Source organism: Aaosphaeria arxii (genome assembly GCF_010015735.1).
Source record: "Aaosphaeria arxii CBS 175.79 unplaced genomic scaffold BU24scaffold_6, whole genome shotgun sequence".
NCBI classification, from domain to species: Eukaryota; Fungi; Ascomycota; class Dothideomycetes; order Pleosporales; genus Aaosphaeria; species Aaosphaeria arxii.
The window spans coordinates 1,590,439-1,613,651 of NW_022983479.1; the positions used below are offsets into that span (position 1 = coordinate 1,590,439).

The 23,213-nt window shown below is 49.6% G+C and overlaps 5 protein-coding genes across 5 annotated transcripts; 2 read left to right on the forward strand and 3 right to left on the reverse strand.

Annotated features, from left to right (window-relative positions):
- Window positions 1-1,521: 1,521 nt before the first annotated feature.
- On the reverse strand, window positions 1,522-2,688 carry BU24DRAFT_242076 (uncharacterized protein). The gene has a single exon (XM_033522290.1). The coding sequence runs from the start codon at window positions 2,459-2,461 to the stop codon at window positions 1,733-1,735; it is 729 nt and encodes a 242-aa protein (XP_033381980.1). The 5' UTR covers window positions 2,462-2,688; the 3' UTR covers window positions 1,522-1,732.
- A 1-nt stretch (window position 2,689) lies between these two features.
- Window positions 2,690-4,376, forward strand: BU24DRAFT_242077 (Pkinase-domain-containing protein). The gene is made up of 2 exons (XM_033522291.1): window positions 2,690-3,151; window positions 3,211-4,376. Exons 1-2 carry the CDS (start codon window positions 2,920-2,922, stop codon window positions 4,254-4,256), a joined length of 1,278 nt encoding a protein of 425 aa, XP_033381981.1. The 5' UTR covers window positions 2,690-2,919; the 3' UTR covers window positions 4,257-4,376.
- A 1,755-nt stretch (window positions 4,377-6,131) lies between these two features.
- Window positions 6,132-11,126, reverse strand: BU24DRAFT_242100 (pyruvate carboxylase). The gene is made up of 8 exons (XM_033522292.1): window positions 10,652-11,126; window positions 10,288-10,580; window positions 9,217-9,759; window positions 9,130-9,161; window positions 8,807-9,078; window positions 7,860-8,756; window positions 6,510-7,807; window positions 6,132-6,450 (listed from the first exon to the last, which is right to left on the reverse strand). The coding sequence occupies exons 1-8, from the start codon at window positions 10,800-10,802 to the stop codon at window positions 6,346-6,348; spliced, it is 3,591 nt and encodes a 1,196-aa protein (XP_033381982.1). The 5' UTR covers window positions 10,803-11,126; the 3' UTR covers window positions 6,132-6,345.
- A 1,030-nt stretch (window positions 11,127-12,156) lies between these two features.
- Window positions 12,157-12,723, forward strand: BU24DRAFT_424643 (uncharacterized protein). Its single transcript, XM_033528557.1, has one exon. It carries the CDS (start codon window positions 12,376-12,378, stop codon window positions 12,616-12,618), a length of 243 nt encoding a protein of 80 aa, XP_033381983.1. The 5' UTR covers window positions 12,157-12,375; the 3' UTR covers window positions 12,619-12,723.
- Window positions 12,724-16,244: 3,521 nt separating this feature from the next.
- On the reverse strand, window positions 16,245-22,279 carry BU24DRAFT_394569 (clathrin heavy chain). Its single transcript, XM_033525226.1, has 9 exons — window positions 22,062-22,279; window positions 21,981-22,001; window positions 21,886-21,912; window positions 21,463-21,831; window positions 20,293-21,409; window positions 19,538-20,233; window positions 17,068-19,484; window positions 16,896-17,015; window positions 16,245-16,844 (listed from the first exon to the last, which is right to left on the reverse strand). The coding sequence occupies exons 1-9, from the start codon at window positions 22,104-22,106 to the stop codon at window positions 16,611-16,613; spliced, it is 5,046 nt and encodes a 1,681-aa protein (XP_033381984.1). The 5' UTR covers window positions 22,107-22,279; the 3' UTR covers window positions 16,245-16,610.
- Window positions 22,280-23,213: the final 934 nt, after the last annotated feature.

A 23,213-nucleotide genomic window follows, 5' to 3' on the forward strand; every position in this document is an offset into this window, starting at 1 on the left:
TGTATGCACAACATGGGGAGTGAATCGAAGTGAAGTAAGGTCCATGCGCAGTGAGAGTAGGCTTTTGTCCTTTACTTCTATGTGCAACAACATTAATTGCTCCTCATATTGTTCAGTTTGAAACACAAACAAGATCGTCAAATTTGTCAATCTTCGCCATGGTCTATATTTTCTTGTTCGGCCTATATTTATCCTCAAAACATGGGTTGATGAACTCGAAAAAAAAAACGAAGTTGCCTGCCGCTCTTTGCGTCCATCAGGCACCAAGCGGTTGAAATGAACATAGATTCACGACGGAACGAGAGCCTTTGTAACATATGCTGGCTCTGAAACAATAAGCCAGTACCGTGTTTGCAGAGGCAAGCTTCTTGTTTTTTTTACTGAGTAGGCCTTGGTGGAGCAGTGCAAAGACAAGTAAGTTATATATGTAATATCAAATTATTTTACATCCGCAGTGAACCTACAGTATAACAGCCTACGCACATAAGTAGATGTATAAATTCTGCGACTATAGACTTGGACCAAGTAGATAAGCAAGTACAGTCTTCATCCCGGGATATGCATAAATAAGTAGGAGTCTTTGATCCAAGATATGGCATGCGGTCGTTGGACCTTTTGAAAAGGATGTACACACCAGGAGTACGGTTCGAGTCTATACTAGATTTTGAATCCTCAGGGGTCAAATGTATAGACACGATGATGTCTCAAATCTTTGGTATCTCATCTCTACCTCAAACCCTCAGCATGCATTTAAACGAGCGATAGTAACGATATTCTACCAAAATGAAAGACGATAGAAGTGTGAATGATTCAACAAGGGCAGTGATTTAATGGGATCGCATCACTTAGCACAACAGATCCACGGGCACTCGCCAAAAGTAGAATCAGACCATTCGTATTAGCAGTGTAGAGTCTGATGCTACACCTAGGCTCCTTCATATCGAGAAGGCCATAGTCGATAAACGTCTGCACTGTGAGTAAACGTCTAGTCCCCGAAGAAATTGAACTTTCTCTCTATATCTATACTTATAACATAGTACAAAATGACACCTACTTCTCAAGATGTGTATCAAGATGAATTGCATCTACCTTCTTGTCTAGCCAAGCGCCGAAGATCTATTTATCTGCCAACTTCTAGCCATTTAGAGCATAAAATTTTCCTTGTCAGATTTACTAACAGATTGATTCAAGTTCTGTGTATACAGCATGCTGAAAAAGAAAATGCAGTCTATAGAGAAGGCTTAGAGCCATACTGTGCATACGGTGATCTGGCCAGCTCAGTATATGGCAGTCTCGTTGACAGCCGTTGACAATTGTTGACACCTTTCAGGGAACAATCAAGTAGTAGGGATTGTCACTTGCCTACACTATGATGACCTAACATGAGCGAATTGAAAGCAAAAGAGAACTGCAGTCATTAAATCCGATACGATGTAGTTTTGAGAACAGCATGTGGATGCATAGGGCCAGGCTCCATTTGCTTGAATGGGAAATCACACAATCCATATGTGCAATGACTGTGCTGGGTTTTCATACCTGAACCTGGATGAGTGTATCAATTGGGGCCTAAGGAGCTGGCACAAATGGTTGAAATAACATCAGCGTGTAGGCTGACTGTCGATATGCTACATTGGTATGGTTGAAACACGAGTATGGTACATATCTATCCTTCATGCCTTGCCTTATCTGAAGACCTGAATGCAGTCTTTTCACTTTCAATCAGGGCCATTGTCTATCTGTTGGCCTCCTTGTTCTCTGCTGCCCTCCTCTTTGCCCTGACCTCAGCCCTCCTCCTCTCGCCACCATCGACCTTATGTCCCCTCTTGATCTCCCAAATACCTTCCTGCATCCTTATTTTCGCCCTCAAGCCACCACTACCCTTGACTGTCTCCACATATGGGCCCTTGATCGTCTGTGCACCCTTAACTACAAATCCACGAACACCCTGGATATTCTCAAGCGACTCGCTTGGACTTTCCGCTCCCGTAGGAACGTTGACAACAACCTTCCTGGTTCCTGGATCGTGTGTTGCTGTTGCCATAGCTGAGCGCGGTGACATTCCTTTTGTGTATGGGGATGGTGTGACTGGTGCTTCAACAAGCAGGAGATCGGCTACGCCATCAGTCACATGTTTGCAATCTCCTCCAATGCCATAGTCGCCGTTTCGGAACTTTTCGCGCCAGTACAGAAGGTATTTTCGAGATCGTGCTGGTTCCACGCCGACTTCCTTGAGTTGAGCGGAGGAAAGTGTAAAGAGTGCTTCCCACGAGGGAATCTTTGCGCTGTGTGCGGAGAGGCCGCGGCCGATCGCGGAAAGGAATGTGTTTTGGTCCGGGATGAAAGGTATAGGCTTAGGAACCGGTCGAATGGGAATCTGGTGGTGAAGATTGCGCACGCATTGTTTCGGTGCAGATGCAACTGCGGAGGAGAGGTCGTTGAGGAAGGGTCTTCGGAGAATCATGATGTCGACAAGGCAGTGGCCAACGTCCAGGTGCCCAGGGAGATATTCCCAAAATTACCAATCGATATTTTCGAAGGTACGGAGTTGTATAGGAATCCGCCTGAGTCGTGGTTGGTGCGAATTGGCGTCCACCGGCTTCAATGCTGATGATGGGTTGAGGTTGAGGATGGAATTTTTAGCGTGCCAAGAATCCAGAGCTCAGGCTTCAAGCTAGAAACTCCGCATGGGAGATCCAAAATGACATCTGAAAACTGATCACTTATTTTCCTCATCCAGCGTTTGCAAGGTCGTAGGGTTTTATAATGTTGATGATTCTTACTGGACCTTGAGGCAGTTTCTACACTCACTCTCCGGGAACAAAAGCCGTTCTTTGTATCGCCGCTACACATCACTTGGATCACCTCCGAGATAGCTACAACCGCGATTTACGATCTACGACACTCATTCACGCGATCAAGATGACTGCATTAGTAGCACAATCACCTGTTCTGAGTCCAAAGCCAGGTATTACCGCCTCGATCAATCGAAATGTACATCCTAAGGCCAAAGCGCTTGCGATTTTGAACTCGAGCCATTCTCCTGCTCTGAGCGTTCCTGGACCAAATGCAACTGCTGCATCGACACCTGGAGATGGCGGACTGGACCTGGCGGAGCAGATGAATAAGGAAACGCGAGAGAAATATGTGACTGGTACGTTCACTACAGCCCTTGATACGTCCTTTGTTATCTCCTTCCTAACATTCGACAAGGCGACCGACTTGGTGAGGGTACCTACGCCGTTGTATATAGCGGACACTTTCGCAGCGATCCCGCTCGTCTCGTCGCCATTAAAAAGATCAAAGTGCAGCAGGAATGGAAGGACGGCATACCAATGGACGCGATTCGCGAAATCAAGTTCTTACAGGAGCTTGAACATCCCAACATCATTAAGCTGTACGACGTGTACTCAACAAAGGACCAAAACATTTCATTAGTGCTCGAGCATCTGCCATTGGGTGATCTCGAGGGGCTGTGGAAGAACAAGGAGATATCGTACACGAGCGCGGACATCAAGAGCTGGTCGAACATGCTAGCGCAGGCAATCTGGTGGTGCCACGAGCACTTCGTCCTACATCGTGATATCAAGGGAAACAACTTGTTGATTGCAGCCGATGGCACAGTCAAACTTGCTGATTTTGGTCTCGCGCGATCGTTCGCGGACGCCGGGCGACCCATGACGCACGTCGTGATTACACGCTTCTACCGGCCACCAGAGCTGCTCTACGGCGCACGACACTACAGTGGGAAAGTCGACATATGGAGTGTGGGCTGCGTGATTGCGGAATTGGCGATCCGGCGGTTCTTCCTGACGGGCGACAGCGACCTCGGACAACTGGCCGTCATATGCGAGCATTTCGGAACGCCGACCGAGGAGACCTGGCCTGGCGTCTCCAAGCTCGAATACTACATCAAGCCTTCGGAACAGCAGTCTTGGCAGGGCAACGGAACCGCTCCACGAAAAGGGTACCCCTCGTCCTGGTGGAAAGCTGCGTTCCCACTATTAGGTGACGATGGCATCGATCTTCTCCGCGCCATGTTGACTCCAGACCCGAACAAGAGATTGAGCGCGAAACAGGTACTGGACCACCCGTACTGGACCAACGCACCCCGACCCACCAAGAAAGAGAACCTCCCCAAGCAAGGCGGTGGGGAAATGAAAATGGGCGCCGACCTCAAGAGAAGAGGTGGTGAAGCCGAAAGTGGGCGCGCCGACAAAGTTGCCCGTAAACTGGATTTCGGCGCCATGAAGAAATAGATTTTGCCAAAAAGGAGAAGAAAATGCATCATTCCATGCTCACATACACGCCGAAGCACACCGCTTTGGCATGAACGAATATCACGAACCTTAGACATAATAACTCACAGAGGGAGACCTACATACAATTTTCCCGATTCGGCCCTAGTGGACTGTATGCACATACCATACATACCAAAACCATACAAACACCAACTCTCCACCCACCAAAAGGACAGGGGTATTTTCCAAACACGAAACTCACAAAATACAATTCCCAATCGGAAAACCATCGACATACAAAACCCAGCCGGGCAAAACCGAGGTATTGTCTCCCCTACTAATCCCCGTGTTTCCGGCATTCTGGGAGATGGGTCCAAGGACACTACGGAGCATCCCGGAGGCAAATTGAACCTTCTTTCCACGTACCCTGACCCAAGTACCCACACCAGGGAAAGGGGGAAAGGATTCGTAAGGCGGACGGGTAACTGTCAATTTACGCTTATTTAGAGATGGAAAAAGGTAGCGTGGTCGCGGTGTGGAGAAAGACATGAGGGAGGGAACCCGCAAGGGCGAGCAGACTGGGGTCTGGGGAAACAAGGAGCCGCTGCAGTGCTAAAGCTAACCCGCACATACGGAGTATGTGCACTTCTTTTCCATAGTTAGGAATGGACATCTGGGGGAGGGTAGGGCGGTAGACATGTGAATCATACTTTTCACAGCGGGAATTACTTTCCCAGACTTACGCGTAGACAAGAAATATGTTTCTTTTCAAGACTACAAGGACTTGTTCTTCATTCAATATTTGACAATATACTACACTATGTACAATAAGATTACCAGTAAAACCTTCCAGTAACTATCAAAGCACTCACCTAGGTACGCTCTACGTACCACAGCGTGCTACACATAACCACTTCGTCCAGTTGCCTTAAGCAACTTTTTAAGATTCAGCTTAATTTCAATTCCTAGTTCAATACACAGATAATATACCCCCTCCTTCCTACTCTACCTTTCCTCCCTAACGAAAACAGCAAACAAATCAGTCCCCAGGCGTACCTTACCTTACCTTACCTTACCACGAACACGATAAATTTCCGGAACAACTAAACCTACACTACCGTACAACCGTTCTATTCCCGTAGAAGGTAAGGAACGGGAAGCACGACCAGGAACGGCTTGCACGATAACCACATTACACAAGGGCAGGCATATGGCCGGGCGGGTATTCACGGTTCTAAGTATGTACAGATGTGTTTTCCGGGAAGAGTAGTGTGTTTTCGATTCGTTATCTGCGCTATATCGAGCATTTGATTTACCGCGCATGTGTATGGACGACGAGTAATGAGCTCAGAGTAGCAAGGTTCAGTTCACTTCGGCTGTACTGCTGCGGTTGTAGTCGTTAGTGTAGTCTACAGGGCAGGGGTGCAGGAGATCGGAGGAATTGGTATCGCGATTAGCTACCATTGCATGTGATGGTAGGGGAGGAGATGTTCCGGTAGGAGAGGATGTGACGGCATAGGGATCGGGGGATGATTGTACCGAGAGGGATTTTTTTTTGGTTGTTGTGTTTTATGCAGGGGTTGTTTGTTGATTGACGTGCTTGTCTTGATATGTGCCGCGGTCGAATGGATGATGTGATTGCGAGACGGGTTCTTGATGGTAAAGCTCGAGTCAGGTAGAGAGGGAATTGTTTCTAGTAAGCATGTTCAATTGCTATTTGGTAGTATTGCTCATAATCAGTTGATAGTAAGGGGTAAATAAACAAATCGACACATATTCAGCATGGAAGGAAGAAGTTTTTAAAATTCATTTCTTTTCTCGTAGAAAACGTACAGATAAAGACTTCTGAGAGTGATAACTAGTCCCCGCGTCACCCGTTTTAGAAAAAAGTGAAACCTTGAAATTCATCATCGTGATGTTTATTTTTTTCATTACAAGATCCCGAGCCTCCCTGAACCAAGCTTGGAAACTATGTTCATTCTCCTGGATATAATTGCTGGCGAGGGAGGTAGGATAGGATTATAGGAAAGTCATTGGTAGTAAACCCCCTAGATTGATAATAGCTGGACCGGCAAGCAAACGTGAAACAAGAAGTGATAGAAGACTTCTATTTGACGATCTTGCAGACCAAGTCCTGGGAGTCGACAGAGTCGCCCTCGCGGACGGAGAGGTTGCCAATCTTTCCGGAGTGGGGAGCAGAGATGACCATTTCCTGGAAACACATATTAGCATTATTCTTATGGAGCAGATGTTCATAAAATGTAAACTTACCATCTTCATGGCGCTCAAGATGGCGATGGGGTCTCCCTTCATGACGTCGCTGCCCTCGTGGACACGGAGCTCGACGACGACACCAGACATAGGAGAACCGACCTGGCTGCCGTCGGTAGGATCGGCCTTGGCCCTCCTGACGTTGTCGACAGCGGCGTGCTTGTCCTCAACGGTGACGGTACGGGTCTCGCCGTTCATCTCGTAGAAGACCTCACGAAGACCAGTCTGCTCGGAGAGGGGTCCAACAGCAAGGAGCTTGAGGATAAGCACCTTACCCTTCTCAAGCTCAACGTGGAACTCCTCGCCAATCTCGGGTCGAGAAAGGAAGTACTGGGTCGGTAGAACGGAAAGATCACCGTACTTGGCGGTGAACTTCTTGTAGTCCTCGAAGACCTTGGGGTACATGACGTAGGAAGCAACGTCGCACTCGGTAGCATCTCCGTACTTCTCCTTGAGCTCGCGCTTGACCTTCTGGAGGTCGATGGGCTCGAGGTAAAGACCAGGACGCTTGTCCATCTTCCTGCGCTCACGGAGGGCCTTGCTACGGAGAGGCTCGGGGAATCCGCCGTAAGGCTGGCCCATCAAACCCTCAAAGAACTCGAGAACCGAGGAGGGGAAGTCGAGCTGTTCAGCCTTCTGGATCACATCGTCGTAAGAGAGGTTGTTGGAAACCATGAATTGGGCCAAGTCACCGACAACCTTGGAGGTAGGAGTAACCTTGACAATGTCGCCCAAAAGATCATTGGCATGCTCGTATGCCTTCTTGGTCTGAGCCCACTGCTCACCAAGACCCTGCTGAGAGGCCTGGAAGATGAGATTGGTAAGCTGACCACCGGGGATCTCGTGCTCGTAGACTTCAGGATCGGGGCCAGTAAGACCAGCCTCGAAGGGAGAGTAGAGCAGGCGGAGCTGAGCCCAGTAGGCATCCAAGTGACGGATGGCATGAGCATCGAGGCCAGTCTCAAAGTCGGTACCCTCGAGAGAGGCAAGGATAGCACCCACGCTGGGCTGGGAGGTCATACCAGACATGCTGTCAATAGCAGCATCGACAGCATCGGCACCAGCCTGGGCGCAGGCAACCATGGAGGCAACACCAGTTCCAGCAGAGTCGTGAGTGTGGACGTGGATCGGAAGGTCGGGGTACTTCTTGCGAATGGCACCGACAAGGAGAGTGGCAGCCTTAGGCTTCAAGACACCGGCCATGTCCTTGATGCCGAGGATGTGGGCACCCATGGAGACGATCTTGTCGACTACGCCAAGGTAGTACTCGAGGTTGTACTTCTTCTTGGGGTTCAACACTGTTCGGGTTAGTAAACAAGAATTATATCAAACATTGTCCAGAAGACTTACTGTCGCCACTGTAGCACACAGTTCCCTCAGCAACACCTCCAGCCTTGATAACAGCCTTGATGCCAACCTCGAGCTGCTCAACATCGTTGAGAGCATCGAAGACACGGAAGATATCAACACCGTTCTTCTTGGCCTGCTCACAGAAGTGCTCAATGGCGTTGTCGGGAAGAGATGAATATGCAACACCGTTGGCTCCACGGAGCAACATCTGGAAAGGAATGTTAGGCACAAGCTTCCTCATCTTACGGAGCCTGTCCCAGGGGTCCTCGTAGAGGAAACGCATGGCGACATCGAATGTGGCACCACCCCAGCACTCAAGAGCCCAGGCGTTGGAGAAAGCGTGACTGGTCTCCTTTGCAATACCGAGCAAGTCGACAGTCCTTACACGGGTGGCAAGGAGAGACTGATGGGCATCACGCCATGTAGTGTCCATGATGAGGCAGCCCTTGTTGGCACGAACGGCCTTGGCGAAACCCTCAGGGCCCTCCTTGAGGAGAACATTGCGCCATCCCTTCTGGCAAGGCTCAGAAACGTCAATAGCCTGTCCAGCAGCGCTGTGAAGCTTGGGAACGACGATGGGTCCCTTGAACTTGGGCTCTCCGATCTGTCCCTTGATTTGGCTGCCGTTAACGGCGAGATCACCAAGATATGCGAGGAGCTTCTGTGCACGATTCTGGGATCCAATAAGAGCGAAAAGCTCGGGAGTGTCGTCAATGAAAGTAGTCCAGCACTTGCCCTCAATGAAGGTCGGGTGAGTCAGGAGCTTGAGCAAGAAAGGAATGTTGGTCTTGACACCGCGGATACGGAACTCGACAAGTGCACGAAGCATCTTTCGGCGGACGATCTCATATGTTGAACCATTGCAAGAGCACTTGACAAGCATAGAATCGTAATGGGCTTTGGGAATTGTCAGCAGTTGGCTGTATTGAAAGGAGTAAAAAACTTACGGGTGATGATAGCACCGGCGAATCCATTACCACCATCGAGACGCACGCCGTTACCGCCAGCGGAACGGTAGACCTCAATCTTACCCGTATCAGGGGCAAAGCCACTGGCGGGATCTTCAGTAGTGATACGGCACTGGAAGGCGAAGCCTCGGATAGAGATGTGATCCTGGGTCAAGCCAAGCTGCTCGAGAGTAGCTCCTGCAGCAATTTGGATTTGGGCAGCTACGATATCAATGCCGGTAATCTCTTCTGTGATGGTATGCTCGACTTGACTGCAGATCTGTTAGAAACAATCATAGGGAGAGCCAGACACAAACACTTACATTCTGGGGTTAATCTCGATAAAGTAGAAGCGCTATGCATTTTTAATTAGTTTAAAAGTACTCGTGACAGTTCGGCGAAATACTTACGTTCTGTTGATCTACCAAGAACTCAGCAGTACCGGCGTTGCGGTATTTGACCGACTTGGCGAGCCTGACAGCAGATTCGAGAATAGCATCACGAGTCTCGACGGGAAGATCCTTAGCAGGGGCCTGCTCAACGACCTTCTGGTGACGACGCTGGACACTGCAGTCACGCTCGTAGAGGTGGACGACGTTGCCCTGGTTGTCACCCAAAAGCTGGACCTCAATATGCTTGGGGCGGTCCAAGAAGCGCTCGACGAAGACAGTGCCGTTACCGAAAGCCGACTTAGCCTCGGAGGTAGCACGCTCGAAGGACTCCTTCAAGCTTGACTGCTCGCGGACGACTCGCATACCGCGGCCACCTCCTCCGAAGGCAGCCTTGATGATGATGGGGAAGCCATACTCGTCAGTGAAAGCCTTAACGTCCTCGTATTTCTCCACGGGGTCTTCGGTACCCGGAACGACGGGGACATTGCACTTGATTGCAAGCCTTCGGGCGGAAACCTTGTCGCCGAGAGCGTCAATGGTATCTGGAGAGGGTCCGATGAACTACATTGGCATTGGAGTAAGCTCAGTGTCAAGACTGTGTTGCGTCGTACAGCCAAAAGGAAAAATAAACAAGGTGGGGTGGGATGACGATGATTATGCTTCTTGGGGTGTTGGTTACTGGGGATTAGGCGTGGGAGATCTGCAATGGCCCGAGCCAGCCATGGACATGGGCAGCAAAAGAGCCGAGTACATGACCATTGCCATCAGAGTGATTATTACGGTGTACAATAAAGTACTCGTAAGTCGACTCGGAGCTTGCTACAGGCGGGAGCGCATGCAGATTGGCGTAATGGTTCGGGTGTGTGCACATTGTTGGTGCCCCGCGCACCATCTCCGGCCAACCGATAACGCTTGCTCAACAATTGCAATTGGCATGTGTCCTCGGTACCCACGCGCAGGAATTACAGGCCCCCATCCACAGCCCGTTGGGGAATTCCGTCATAGGGTAAACAAAGGGAGGGGAGGGAGGCGGGGATTACGCTCGCTCAGAAGATAGCAATTAGAATAAAAAGAAAGAGTACTACTCACGATAAGGCCAGCCTTTTCTACGTTACGAGCGAACTCAGCGTTCTCGGAAAGAAATCCGTAACCCGGATGGATCATGTTGACATTGTGCTGGAGGGCAATTTTGATGATCTCGTCGCCGGCCAAGTAGGCTCCGACGGGCGTGTACTGTCCGCGTTGGCCGATTTCGTAGGCCTCGTCAGCCTTCTGTCTGTGCATGCTGAGTCGATCCTCATGACTGTAGACGGCGACTGTGTGGAGGGACAGCTCGTGGGCTGTTCGGAAGATACGGATTGGGATCTCTCCGCGGTTGGCGACTAAAGGTCAATTGTCAGAGGGAAGCTGCACAGAAGTTAGGAGCTCCCAATTGGAGCCAATGCGTGCGCACCTAGGAGCTTCTTGAGCTGCATGATGGAGCTGCTGGCTCGCAGCCTGTGGTGAACCGAGTTTCGGTGGGGGTGGTGCTCGCCATGCTCATCATCAAAGTCATTGTCGTCAATGGCCGAAGCGGCGTTCTTGTCGACTGCGAGGTCAGCCATGCTGGACAGCCTCTGGAAATTTGTAGAGTTCTACGAGAATAGAAATAGGTGAGGGAGTGAGAGTAAGTAAGGAAGTAGTAAGTGGAGGGGTAGAGGAAGCTCCAGAGAGTCAGAGAGGGAGGAAGTAGAAGTGGGGGAGGGGGGGGAGTACAAGTAGATAAGAGGTAACTCTTAAGTACTCAGGTAGAGAGGGAGGGATTGATTGTGTTGAGCAGTTGAGGGAGGGAAAGAGAAAGGACCGAGGGAGAAGGAAGGTTGGTGGTGAATGGGAGGGTTTATAGATAGAGAAATAAATAGTAGAGGGAGAGAGGCAGGCACGTAGGTAGAGTGGTAGAGTAGGTTGGTAGGTTGGTTGGTTTGGTGTGTCAGTCTCCGCCGACGCCGATGATCACAGCAAACGCGTGCTAAGGATACAGACCCAGGACTGGACAAGCTTGGTATTACTCTTACTATCACTATCCTTACTCCTACTTTTTTTATTTTTTACTCTTACTCTTAGGCTACGAGGTAGAAACGAAACGGAGGGGGAGCTCCCCAAGTTCGGACAACTAACCGGGGCAACGACACCACCTCCATCACCACCAACCAAAACGCCAGCGACAATAACTGCCTGAGCAAGGAGCAATTGGAGACAGATGGTGTGGATCGGTTATAGTGGATCATGGATCAGTGGATCAAGCAGTAGCGGCTCGGTATGCCGTCCAAAACGATTGAGGAGGGGGGGAGGTTGATGATGGTGCACATGGTGGTGATGGTTAGCTGTGCCTGTAATGGTGGGTTGGTGATGTGACGAAAGGGACCAGGTCCTGGAGCTACGGAGACCCGTGATCATTCAAGTCTAACAATTAGGGCGCCCATTTCTTCCATATCTGGTCAGGGCCTTGTAATTTACATGACTGACTGATGAGATTGAGCAGAAAAAAGATATGGCCACTATACTATACTATGCAATGCAATAATGTCCGTCCGACTATCCAGAATCCATCCATCGTCCTCCGAAACACGCACATCATGCCAACCACCGACAGGAGAAAAAGCAAATGTGCAAGTATCCCCGCTATCCCGCCGCCATAAGCAATGACGAGCTATCTGGTGGAGGGGCTCTTTTCACTCGATGAGCATTGGCGGAGATAGACAACTATGGAGAACAGAGAGAGACAGCTGAAGCCGGGAGCATATACAGGCCAGAGCTTCCCCTTGTTCGTGAGAGAACTGTGGCTCCTTTCCTGACCTACATCATAGCATACCATGGCATAATCATGGTCATAATCATAATCATCATCATCATGTTCATAGGAATAAAAAGAATCAATAATAGCATTGACCCATCTCCGATATCAATTCAGTCCATTCCAAGTACTCGCCCACCAGGCCAAGCCTATTGCCAAACTGTTTCATAAAACTTTATAACAACAACGGCCATGGTGCATCTCCTCTCTGACACTTTTCCACTCCGCAGAGCATCAGATCAAACGCACATTGACTGAACAAACTGACACTCCTCCACTCCCCGCGCTGCCGGAAACACGATGAGCTCTTGAGCCTTACTCTCCTGAGTCCTGTCCCGACCCCCATGCTAACCTCCAACCTACCTACCTACGCGTATGCGTATGCATCTATCACACCGCACAGTCTCATCAAAGACACACACGTGCACACACGCATCCACCAAATGCAGAGTAGATCAGATCTGATCTGTAAGACAACACAAAACACCGTAAGAGATATTGCCAACCCATACTATTGCTACACCATCATTGTCCGATGCCGCCGTCGCCGCCGTCGCCGCCGCCCGCCGCCCATCCGCGCACGATGAGAGTCATTCTGCAAGATCGACGACGATAAAACCCCATTCATCATTATTAGGGAATGAGGCAGACACAGGAGACAACGGACGGATTACAACAACATCGAGACCTAGACCTAGACCTTCAATTGTAAATTACAGTAGCTAGAAGGAAGGAAAGAAGAAGTAGAATCATGTGCATGTACACACATACACCTCCGACCCGTCTATAGCCCAGCCCGCGCTCTCTACCTCATTCCCCACCCCACGCCCGGCCATCCATCACGCACATCAATCCGGCCGGTCGACGTTTATTTCTCCATCTCCAGATTCTCATCCATAATACCAATTTGTTAATGTTGTGACTCGAGAGGCCGGAAAATTTTTCTTTTCTCCCCAACCCCATCCCCATCCATCCATAACCATTTCTTTTCTCTTGAGAAAAAATTGATACCACCGATAATCGCTCTCTCGCAATCCCACTTACTCACCACCCTAGTGGGTAATCTATTCTAGTTCCATCTGAAAACGAACATCTTCCCAAAAGAATAGATCCCACCCATCTAAAACGATTGGCAGATACAGAGGGGAGGAAAGCCGTAAACGCAACGTGAGGCATTATTGGCCCGTTCAATCGAATCCTTTCCTTGCTTCCATGCATCCATATCATATCATCAGCCTGCTATTTTCCGCATGTACCGTGAACAACAAAAAAAACAAACCCGCTTGGAAATGACTGCACCTTTTCTTTTTTTCCCTCGATTCTGACAAGGCCAATCAATTACCTCGGCGCACTCGGTTGGAACAATAGCAAACAAATCGCAACATCAACCGGCCAGCCGGTCGGTCGGCTTGGTTGAAGTTGCCCACCACCACCACCATCACCACCGGGAAAATTTAGGAGGTAACTCGCCCTGAATTCGCAAAAAAGTAAAATAGTTACATCACAACCAATCAACTCATAATCCCCAAGATCTAGCCCAACGTAAGACATAATTTCCCCATAACGATCGCGAAATCCGAATTGCCCTTACTTTCCTATCCTCCATAGGGTTTGAACTCGCGAAAACGTCCGGGGGGCAGAGTAACACATACATACAGTAAGAAAAAGATTGCGCATTCTGGCGGTTGGCTTCGGTCTTAGGGGGTTTGGGTTGCGTCGGGAAACCGTTCAATGGCATGCCGTTCCTCCAATCTTAGCACGCTTTTCCTGTACTTTTCCATGCTTTTGTCCTAATCTTATGCCCCCCAGACTTTTGTTTCTTACGCCGACGATGCGGGTGCGGATGCGGATTGCGAATCGTGGATGCACAGAAATGTAAACTATTTTGCAAGTAATGAATGGTTCGAAAAAAGAATAAGACCCGTTCCAGATCGGGGTTGATATGGTAATGATGCATAGATCTACGGGCGGGCTTCCTTTGGCGTATGGGAAGTGTCGTTCGCTTTTCGTTTCCGTAAGCCGAAGCAGTGAGAGAGAGGTTCGGGACGGGATGCCGTTGATGATGATCTCATTTGTTTCTCTTTTTCTTTCTGATAGTTCCCTAGGTAAACAACAGCAGTAAATATGATAGCAAAAATAATACTGTGCAATTGACTATGGATGTTCGGCGTCTGCTAACGTCGAGTCGAATCTCGACAAGCCGACGCCTACCAAGCCTACCAATCGCCGACTCCTAAAAAGAGTTACAAACAACAACTCCCTATACGGAAAGTCATTCCATGCATCTCCAACCTCTCATGTTCAATTCAAACTCTCCCTCTACTTTGCATCTCTAAAACCTTCTCTCAATTGCCCTCCCCAGAATCCACCCAAGCCCATCCCCGGCTTACTCCCCTCCCCTTTCCCCTTCCTGCAGACTAACCCACATTGCACCTCAATCCCTCTCCCAAAACAGTATACACAGGTGCGTGAATTCGGTCCCGGCACACACGGGCACGTAAACACGGTCTAGACAAACAAGAATCTATATATCACGCACGCAAACGAGCAAAACCACGAAGATAACTCGGGAGAAAGGGGGGAAGAGTTCCTGGCGCCATACACGCCCTAACCTGCATATGCACTGCACAGCAAATCCTAGTTCCTTCCTTGAGAACCTCTTTCGGACATGGGGAAGAAAGACATGTGGATGGGAAGGGGAAGAGAAAGTATGGGGTAAAGGGTTCCGAAGCGCCCGAGGGAGGTCGTGGTTGTTCGGGTTGGACCGTAAGCTAGATTGATCGAGATGATATTCTTGAGTTCTGCTTCTGTACATTTTCATTATTGCCTCTTCTTGAGTATTTTTTTTCATTGGTTTTGTTTCGATTCGAATGGAGGCTGGATGCTGCTAGACAAGTGGGTATGTACAATACTGCGGCATCGACCGGTGGCTGTTCTTTTCCCTCATGCCATATCATGCCATGTCATCCCATCAAAAAAACAATCTCCCATCTTCCTCCTCCTCCTCCTCCATCCATCATCCTTCGAACACGCATATGCAAAAAGTAAAAGTAAAAGAAGCAAAAAGAAAGCACAGAATCCACATGTGCATACATCCATTGACCCGTCGTCCAATGCCTGGAACAACAAACAGATGGATTATTTACTCCAGGATCGTGAATGCACAATTCAATCCATGCATGCCTTGCTAATGACATGACTAGCGGCAACGAGGTACTCGCGTCGATCATACACCATGCACCATGCTGGCCAAGTAAAGTCATGTATTGCTGCACGAAACATACTCACACAAAAAAACATATCCCTTGATTATTGTTTTATTCCATCCTCAGCCAAGGAAAATTCCAATATCACAGACCTCGTCCAGAATTGACAAGACCCAACTAAGCCTCCGAATCAATAAAGTTCATCGACATATGTTAATCCTGATAACGCACAAACCATAACCAACCCCATGAAACCGTGGATCACTCTTGGCAAAGCCGCGCCTCGAGTCCCATCGAAGAGCCTCAACTCCATCGCGAAACAATAAAGATCCACAAAAGGCATTGACCTTTAAGTGAGAAAGCTACTTGACTTACCTACATCTTATCTTTCTTGACTTCTCTTGGCCAAAACACACACCCAAGTAATTCCCCTTCGGAGAAAATTGATATCTATCCACCAACTCTAAACGATAACTGGTGGTAAAACAACTCTAAACCGCCTCCTCGCCTGCCCCACTCCACATGACGGAATGGTGGACGAGGCGATGGGCTCCTGGGTAGTAGCTAAGCATGACATGATCTGCAAAGGTTGGTAAGGGAAGATCTAGATGCACGCACATCCCCAACACGACAGAATGTGGTCCCCACAAAATCCTGGTCTCACGTCTCGGGTCTCACGTCTCGGTATTCGTTGCAACATGCACGCGCGGGCGGCGGCGGCGAACGGGCGGCTGCTTTCTTCCTGAGTGCGATGTTTGGCTTTGGATTCCATTGGGGAGGTAAAGTTACGCTCGTTGTGCCACTAGAGATTGTAGAGAGGGCAGGATTCGGCGAATCATGGGCCTTGGCGGTGATCGTGTTGCTCTCGGGGTATTGCTTCACGAGGAGCATGGGCATGACTATCGCACTAGACTGAATTCCATACAGGAACGCGCAAGACTGGCAATGCGAGCTTTCGCGAAAAGGAAATGTGCAACATCAATTGCCAGCAAGAATCCCTTTCTCTTGCAAATATCATCACTCGAACCAACATTGTACTTGAAAATTAAAACTGATCGGCTGCCACCCACGTCGAATATATTAGCTAGAATACAAAGGGTCGGGAACCGCTTGGCGCATGGGAGGAGATCATGACACCAAACATCAAAGTCATCCTGAACGCCGTGTAGAATACACCCTGCTCGGCTCGGCCTTTCGATTCTTGATATCGAAACCCGCTAAACCAGAGATGCAAAATCCCCCAACTATCAATCCGTCTCTCCCTCTTTTGCAAATACCACAAAATTTATTCGCACTTTATGTAAATGAATAGGAATGTGCCATGGTCTGCCTATAAAGAAAGATCGTACTAATCATGCTCAGAGTGCGCGCCCCTAGAAGCCCCAGGAGCCAGTCGGCTGCGGAGCGATGCCGTTGGCCTGGTTGTAAGGTCCTGGCGAGGGTGCTGAGTTCATAGGACCCTGCGTCAGCATGAGGCGTGATCCAAGGATCGGCGTGTCGTCCTCTTTCTTCTGCTGAGAAGCCTCGCGGGCCTTGCGCTCTTCATTATCTTTCTTGAGCGTCTCAATGGTGGCAGCTTGTTGAGCAAGGAAGTTGATCATGTATGGCTGCATTATGTTAGAACTGTAAAATCCAAGAATGTAAGACTAAAAACATACCATAGTAAAGTCATGGAGACCATTGCGCCATGAAACCTCCAGAACGACATGTGGGGCGATGAGGTCGTAGCAGGCATACAGCATGCCGACGTAGCACTCGCGGCTGCCAATGTCGACGAACTGGTAAACTTGTCAGCAAGTGGAAATCTGAATTCGAATACTGTATACTTACGTAGCGGAGCAAATCCTCGACGATCTCTGACTTTCCAGAGAGAGCGGCGGTCTCGATGGCGTCTTTGAAAAGCTTGTCTTGTTTTGACAAAGCGATAGACTTCTCCCAGCGCTTGTTCTTGCGGTAGATGTTGGCGGCAATTTGGCGGAAGAAAACAAGGTCATGGCGTTCGAGACGCTGGGCAAGGTCGACAGGGTCGTAGTTGTCATAGCTCTGGACCGAATCGCGGAGAGTCTTATAATCCTCTTCTTCGATAAGGAGATCGTTGAGAGCGTTGTTCACCTCGCGCTTGTTCTGGGATTGGACGTTGAGGAGGAATGGCTTGATCAACGGAATGTTGTCGGACTTGAGGAACATGCGAACGACACGGTTGACATCGATCCTGGGGGTGAGGGCCTGGAGAAGGTCGGTCAAAAGAGTCGGGTGCTCCTCAAGGTAGAATCCCAATGCACGGTAGTAGATCTCCAAGTTGGTAACCTTGATCACGGTATCCTTAAAAGATTGGTGCTCCCAAGCATCTGCTGCACGCTCCATCATGGCAAGAGCGGCATTGTCCCACTCATCGTAGTGGACATACAAGAAGATGACCTCAGGCCACAAGTGAGCTTCCTCGGTGGCTCGGATCATCTTTGGGATCTGGAGTCGAGACCAGAACAAACGGAGGTGCTCCATAACGCGCTCGGGATAATACTTCGTAAGAGCTTCACCCAGGGCTGTAAACATAGCCGAATGAGCCCTCTCGAGACCAAGACCAGCCTCGAGCACACTGATAAGCTCATCGAAGTAACCATTGCGCTCGTATTGCCTGACAAGATCGGAGAGCTCCTCAGCATGGACAATCAAGTTGAGACCACAGATCTGAGCGAGGCGGAACTCCTTCTTGGCCACGCAGGCCTCGTTAACTTGCTTCCACACCTTGACGCTGTTGGCCTTGCGGGCGCAATCCACGGCAGCCTGGTAGTCTTCAAGGTGGACAAGGGTGGTTGCCAACTTGGCCCAGTTGGAAATGCTGGTGTAAAAGATCTTGGCAGCCTCATGGTAACCCTCTTCGTAGGCCTTGTCACCGGATGCTTCGATGTCGGCAACGTTAGCGGCTCGCAAAAAGTCCTCAAGCTCAGGGAGCTGGTTTGTCCGAGCGTAGCAGAAGGCAAGTGCGGTGTCAACGGGGACTTCACGGAGAGTCTTGCGGGCCATTCTCAAGAACTTGATGAGATCCTCATCCTTGCCAGCATGGGTGGCAACCTCAATGACCTCCAAAAAGTTCGATGGGTCTTGAGCGCGAATATAGGATTCGATGGAGTCGGTCACGCGAAGACCGTCCAACTGAGCCTTTGCAACCTTGCTCCAGACTTCGGGTGTATCGACACGGTCGGCATATTCTTGGGCACGGTCGATGCTGACAATGTGGTCGATGAGGACATTGATAGCGTCAACATGGCTTTCGTGCTTCTTGTAGATCTCAAAGGCTTCCTCGTACATGCCAACTTCGATACACTGTTGCGCGATGTCTTCAGGGGTGTAGTTTTCCAATTGATGAATGTAGCCCATCATACGGCCGCGGTCAGATTTGGCTGCAGTGAGCATGAGCAAGTTCTGAAGAGATGAGTTGTCACTGAAACCAGACGGCTCCAAGATGATCTTCTCCAGCAAATCAATAAGCTCAACGGGCATGTCTCCGGTGATGAAGGCCTTGACAGCGACGGAGACCTTGTCAGGATCAGAGGACTCCGGCACTGCAGTCGACGTGACTTGGTCGACCAAAGATCGTCGGTACATGTTGTTAGGGCTGAGAACGTACTCCCAAACCTCCGAATCGGCGCGCTCGAGGAGATAGCGGGCTTGGGCCTTGAACATGGAATTCTCGTTGGTGATGTTGATCAACTCCAAATCATTCTGTCCCTTGCGGTACGCAATGTATGCTAGGTTGGGGTCGCGCTTCTCGCAGTATTTACCGACAACAAGCGTATCGTATAGATCGTTGTTCTTCAAGAAATTCTCGGGCTGATTGTTGGAGTCAATGTAGATCTTGGCCAAAGCGTTGTAAACGGCCTGTTCCTGGTTGCCTGCTTGGAGCGTCTGCTCAAGGAATGGAAGGAGCATCTTGAGACGGTTGCGGGACTCGACCTCGGAGACAAGCTCGTCAATAGGGATAGAGGACGGTGTGACGGAAGACAGCAATCCCTTGATGATGCCCTCATCACAGTCCACGTCTAGAAGACCACCAACAACGGCGGGTGTGCGTGCTGGGTTGATACGCTGTACGTAGACTTCAATGGACTTGAAGTGCTGGTTCTTGTAGAGGTAGAGGACCAGGTCATGGACGAAGTTGAATCGGTCGCAAATAATGATGAGAGGGAGCTGTTCGCTGAGGTTGGCCTCCTTCAAGAAGTTCTTTACCTTCTCGCCGTTGATATGGTCTAGGGGGGTTAGTGGGTCCAGGCCAAAATAGATCAAGGTTACTATAACTCACTGTTCTCCCTGCAAACACGCTCGACTTCGTTCAGCTGTCCAACACGCGTAGCCGCCTCAATGTACTTGAAGACAACATCTTCGTCCTCGCTGACGTTAACGATTCCTCCTAGGAAGTAGTAGAGACCCTCGGCGGTGCGGTACTTCTCGAGCAACTCAATGATCTTGTTGGCTCCGAGAAGATCGGAGTATTTCTGTGCGATTCGGATGACAGACTGCAGGTTCTGGCGGATGTTGGATGCCAACATAGCGTCAAGCGACTCGAGTGAGAGCTCGACAGTTAATTGACCAAAGTAATTGATGAGCCAGTCTTCTGGGATCTTGTCGGTCTGGATAATGATGCGCTTGATGGCTGCAGGGTCTTCATTGTGCTCGAGAGCGCGGGTCAGCAGGCCAGCGTTCTCGCACAACTGGGCAATGCGAGCCTTGTCGTAGTGAGAGAACATCTCGTTTCCAAGGATAGCGTCTGCGACTTGAGGAGCGTTCAACAAGTTCATCTCGAGAAGCTTGGTTTGGAGCGGGCCCTCCTCGGGAAGGTTGTTCGAGAGTACGTCAAGCAGGAAGGCGGTAGCTTGCTGGATCATGCCCTGAGACTGGAAGATGTCTACAACCCGGTCGATGCTGATTAGAGGTCCCCCTTCATGCTTTGCGAGCGTTGAAGCGAATTCAGCTCCCTTGTCGGGCGAAACGCGCAAAACTGAAGTAATAATTGTTAGAATATAGAAGCCATAATGAAAGGTTGGTTGCGAGACTTACTATGCTGAAGGAGTACGTTGTAGTCAGGTCGGTATCCTACAGATTCGGCATATTGCAGAATGAGATCGAAGTGACCCAATTCGGCAAGAGCAGCAACAGTCTTTTGTGGAACGTTTGCGTCTTTGTAAATGGCGAGAGCAAGGTTTAGATCGTGGGCCTTTGCGATATCTCCAAGCTCCTCGGAGCAGAAAAGCTTGCCCTCCTTGTGCCACTTCTCAATCAGGTGTTTACGTCCCTGACCGAAGACTGGGCGAGCCAACTCCAAAGTTTCCTCCTTGTTCAAGGCACCCTTGTCAAGCAACTGTCCAAAGTATTGGAGAAGAACGGTAATCTGGCCTTGCTGGTTGGGAGCTTGTCGCAGTCTGGCCATGGTCTGGCCGGTTCGCAGGAATCCGCGGGGGGAGTTTGCGGCGACCTTTGCAGCCTCAGAGTAGTTGCCCTGCTGCATCAAACCCTCGAAACGCTGTTGATACAGCTGATCAGCTCCTGGAAGGCCACCCTTTGAAGCAAGCTTGTAGGCAATCTCGGCGCAGGCTGGGTTGTCCATAACGTAGGGGATCAGAACGTCCTCCTTGATAGTTGTGTGGAGGATCTGGCCCTTCTTGTTGATGATCACGACGCCACGACCATCCTCATCGCGTGCAGTTGTGAAAACAGTCTCCTCGGATATCCTGTTCAGGAACAGTGCAGTACCAGTCTCGAGATCGTGGAGGTGGATGAAACCGAACTTGGTGATGACGAAGATAAGGCTGTATTTGTGGGCAATGTGGATGCCGAGAGGGAAGTCTCCGTTACCTTCAGCAGGCCAGTGCACCGGAATCAGACGCTTCGGGAACGCAGGGTTAGACGGGTTGTGGTCGACTTCTACGATGTTCAGCTTGGCCTCTCCAGCAGTATTTCGCACAGCGAAAGCAAAGAGCTTAGTATCTGTGCTGGCTCCCTCCAGACGGATCGTGCCGAATGTCGCTGCGTGACCCTCGAGGGGCTGGCTCACGTTCCTAGCCTTGGAAAACAGCTGCAAGTTGCCCTTGATGCCGCCGCCAGGGTTGGCAGCAATGCCGACCAAACAAGCCCAGCTCTCATCGTCATTGACAACATAGTTGATGATTTGGCTGCTCTGTGAAGCTGTTAACCTAAACTGTAATGACCACCGCTGCCGGTATTACTAACCTCCATATTCTCCTGACGGTCAAACACCTTGGTAGGGTTTGATTTCGCGCCGAGAACATCCCAATGATAGACACTTCTGGCAGTCACGAGAGCAAGGGTAGTTTGACTGATCCACCGCCAGAACACGACGTCCTCGGAGTGTGTGTAGGTCTGCAGGCGCTCCTTGGTCTGAAGATTGAACAACTGCAACGTCCGTTGTTGTGCCTTGAGCGCAATGATTGGCTCCGTCAAGTGCATGATAGCACTGTCTGCTCGAATTGGACGGCGGATGATGTTGTTGGTATTCTTGAGGTCAAGAATGACCGTCTCGGCAGGTGAACCTTCATTGCCCTGTTGGCGAACACAGACGTAGTGATCGGACTCGAGGGTCTACGCGCGACGTTAATTCCACTTTCAAGCACCAGTGCCAACGGATGCACTTACACAGTTTTGCCATGATATCGATGCCGGCTGTGATTGTGGTTAGCTGAGTTAGGCGTGTTCAGGGCTGGCCGGAGGTTTCGGAGTTGTCAACATACGAGGACGTTCAGGTTGGTCAACTAAGTTGGACACAAGTTAGTATATAGACAAATTACACGCATGTTCGATGGAAAACTTACCAGGACCGGCTGGGTAACCTGCAATGGAATCTGTCGCTGAGCCATGTTTGCGACAAGGCAGCTCCGAGCTCACCGGATGGGTGGGAGCGCGGGCAACTAAAAGGGTATCGGAGAAAGAGAAGGCAGAATTAGACCCGGATGCAAAACGCCAGAAAGCGCGCAAGAGGAAATAAGAGAGTGTGGGAGGAGATGGTGAGGTTGTGATGAGGGAGTATGTGATGATGTTCGAAAGGAGAGCTCAAGCTGGCCGGGGGCTCTACGTGGAAACTACGCCTGCCCGTTTGCCCACGTGACTTTGTCTTGGCGAGCAGGGGTCCAAACGTCAATCATAACCTCAAACGTCTAGAAGCCGTTCGTAGTCTCTTTGTGTCTCTATTCTATTATTGTGTATGTTTGCTGCTTCTGCACTTGCTTGTGTTGAATGCCATCATTACACAGTACTACGAGCTCTCGTTGTCAGGTGCGAACCTCCTTTGAGGAACCTCCTTAGTTTCCTACGTAAGCGTGCAGCCAGCTCAGGGGAAACTAAAAGGTTCCAAGAACTCGACTAGGTAATTACTACACTCACTTGTGGATTTTCAAACAAAGTGCAATGAAAGTACATGTTCTACATACCTCCAAACCTCGATTTTCTGTGCTAACAAAGTGGGGTTTGCTTTGCAAGATATCATGGAGACTACTACACTCATCGCGTAGCATGTATGCACTACTCCTAAAGGGTCTTCTCCTTTCAATGAAGTGCATTCAAATACTAGGGCGAACAGACAATACAACATTACAGTATCTAACGCAAGGTTTTAGAATCTTATATTATAACATATTTATTCTTCGGTCTCATGGACATGTTCAATCACATCACAAGCAGGAATGGAAACCAATCGAGGTGCATGCAGCCTCCAGAGGCTTGTACACCATACTATCGAACCGTTGAACGCCTTCCAGGTCGTGAGAATTCAAATAATATGTGTCCTTTTTCGTACCTGCATCATTGTGATGGTAAGACCTGTGAGAAAGTAAGATAGTTATTCGTCTAATAGCCTTCATGGGCAATGGTCTGGCCACGTCGTGGGCTGTGAATATATATGTGTGTATTTGATTTCATTGCTCGTGATATCAAGTGAGCATGAAGTTGAAATCACCAATCTCCTGGGC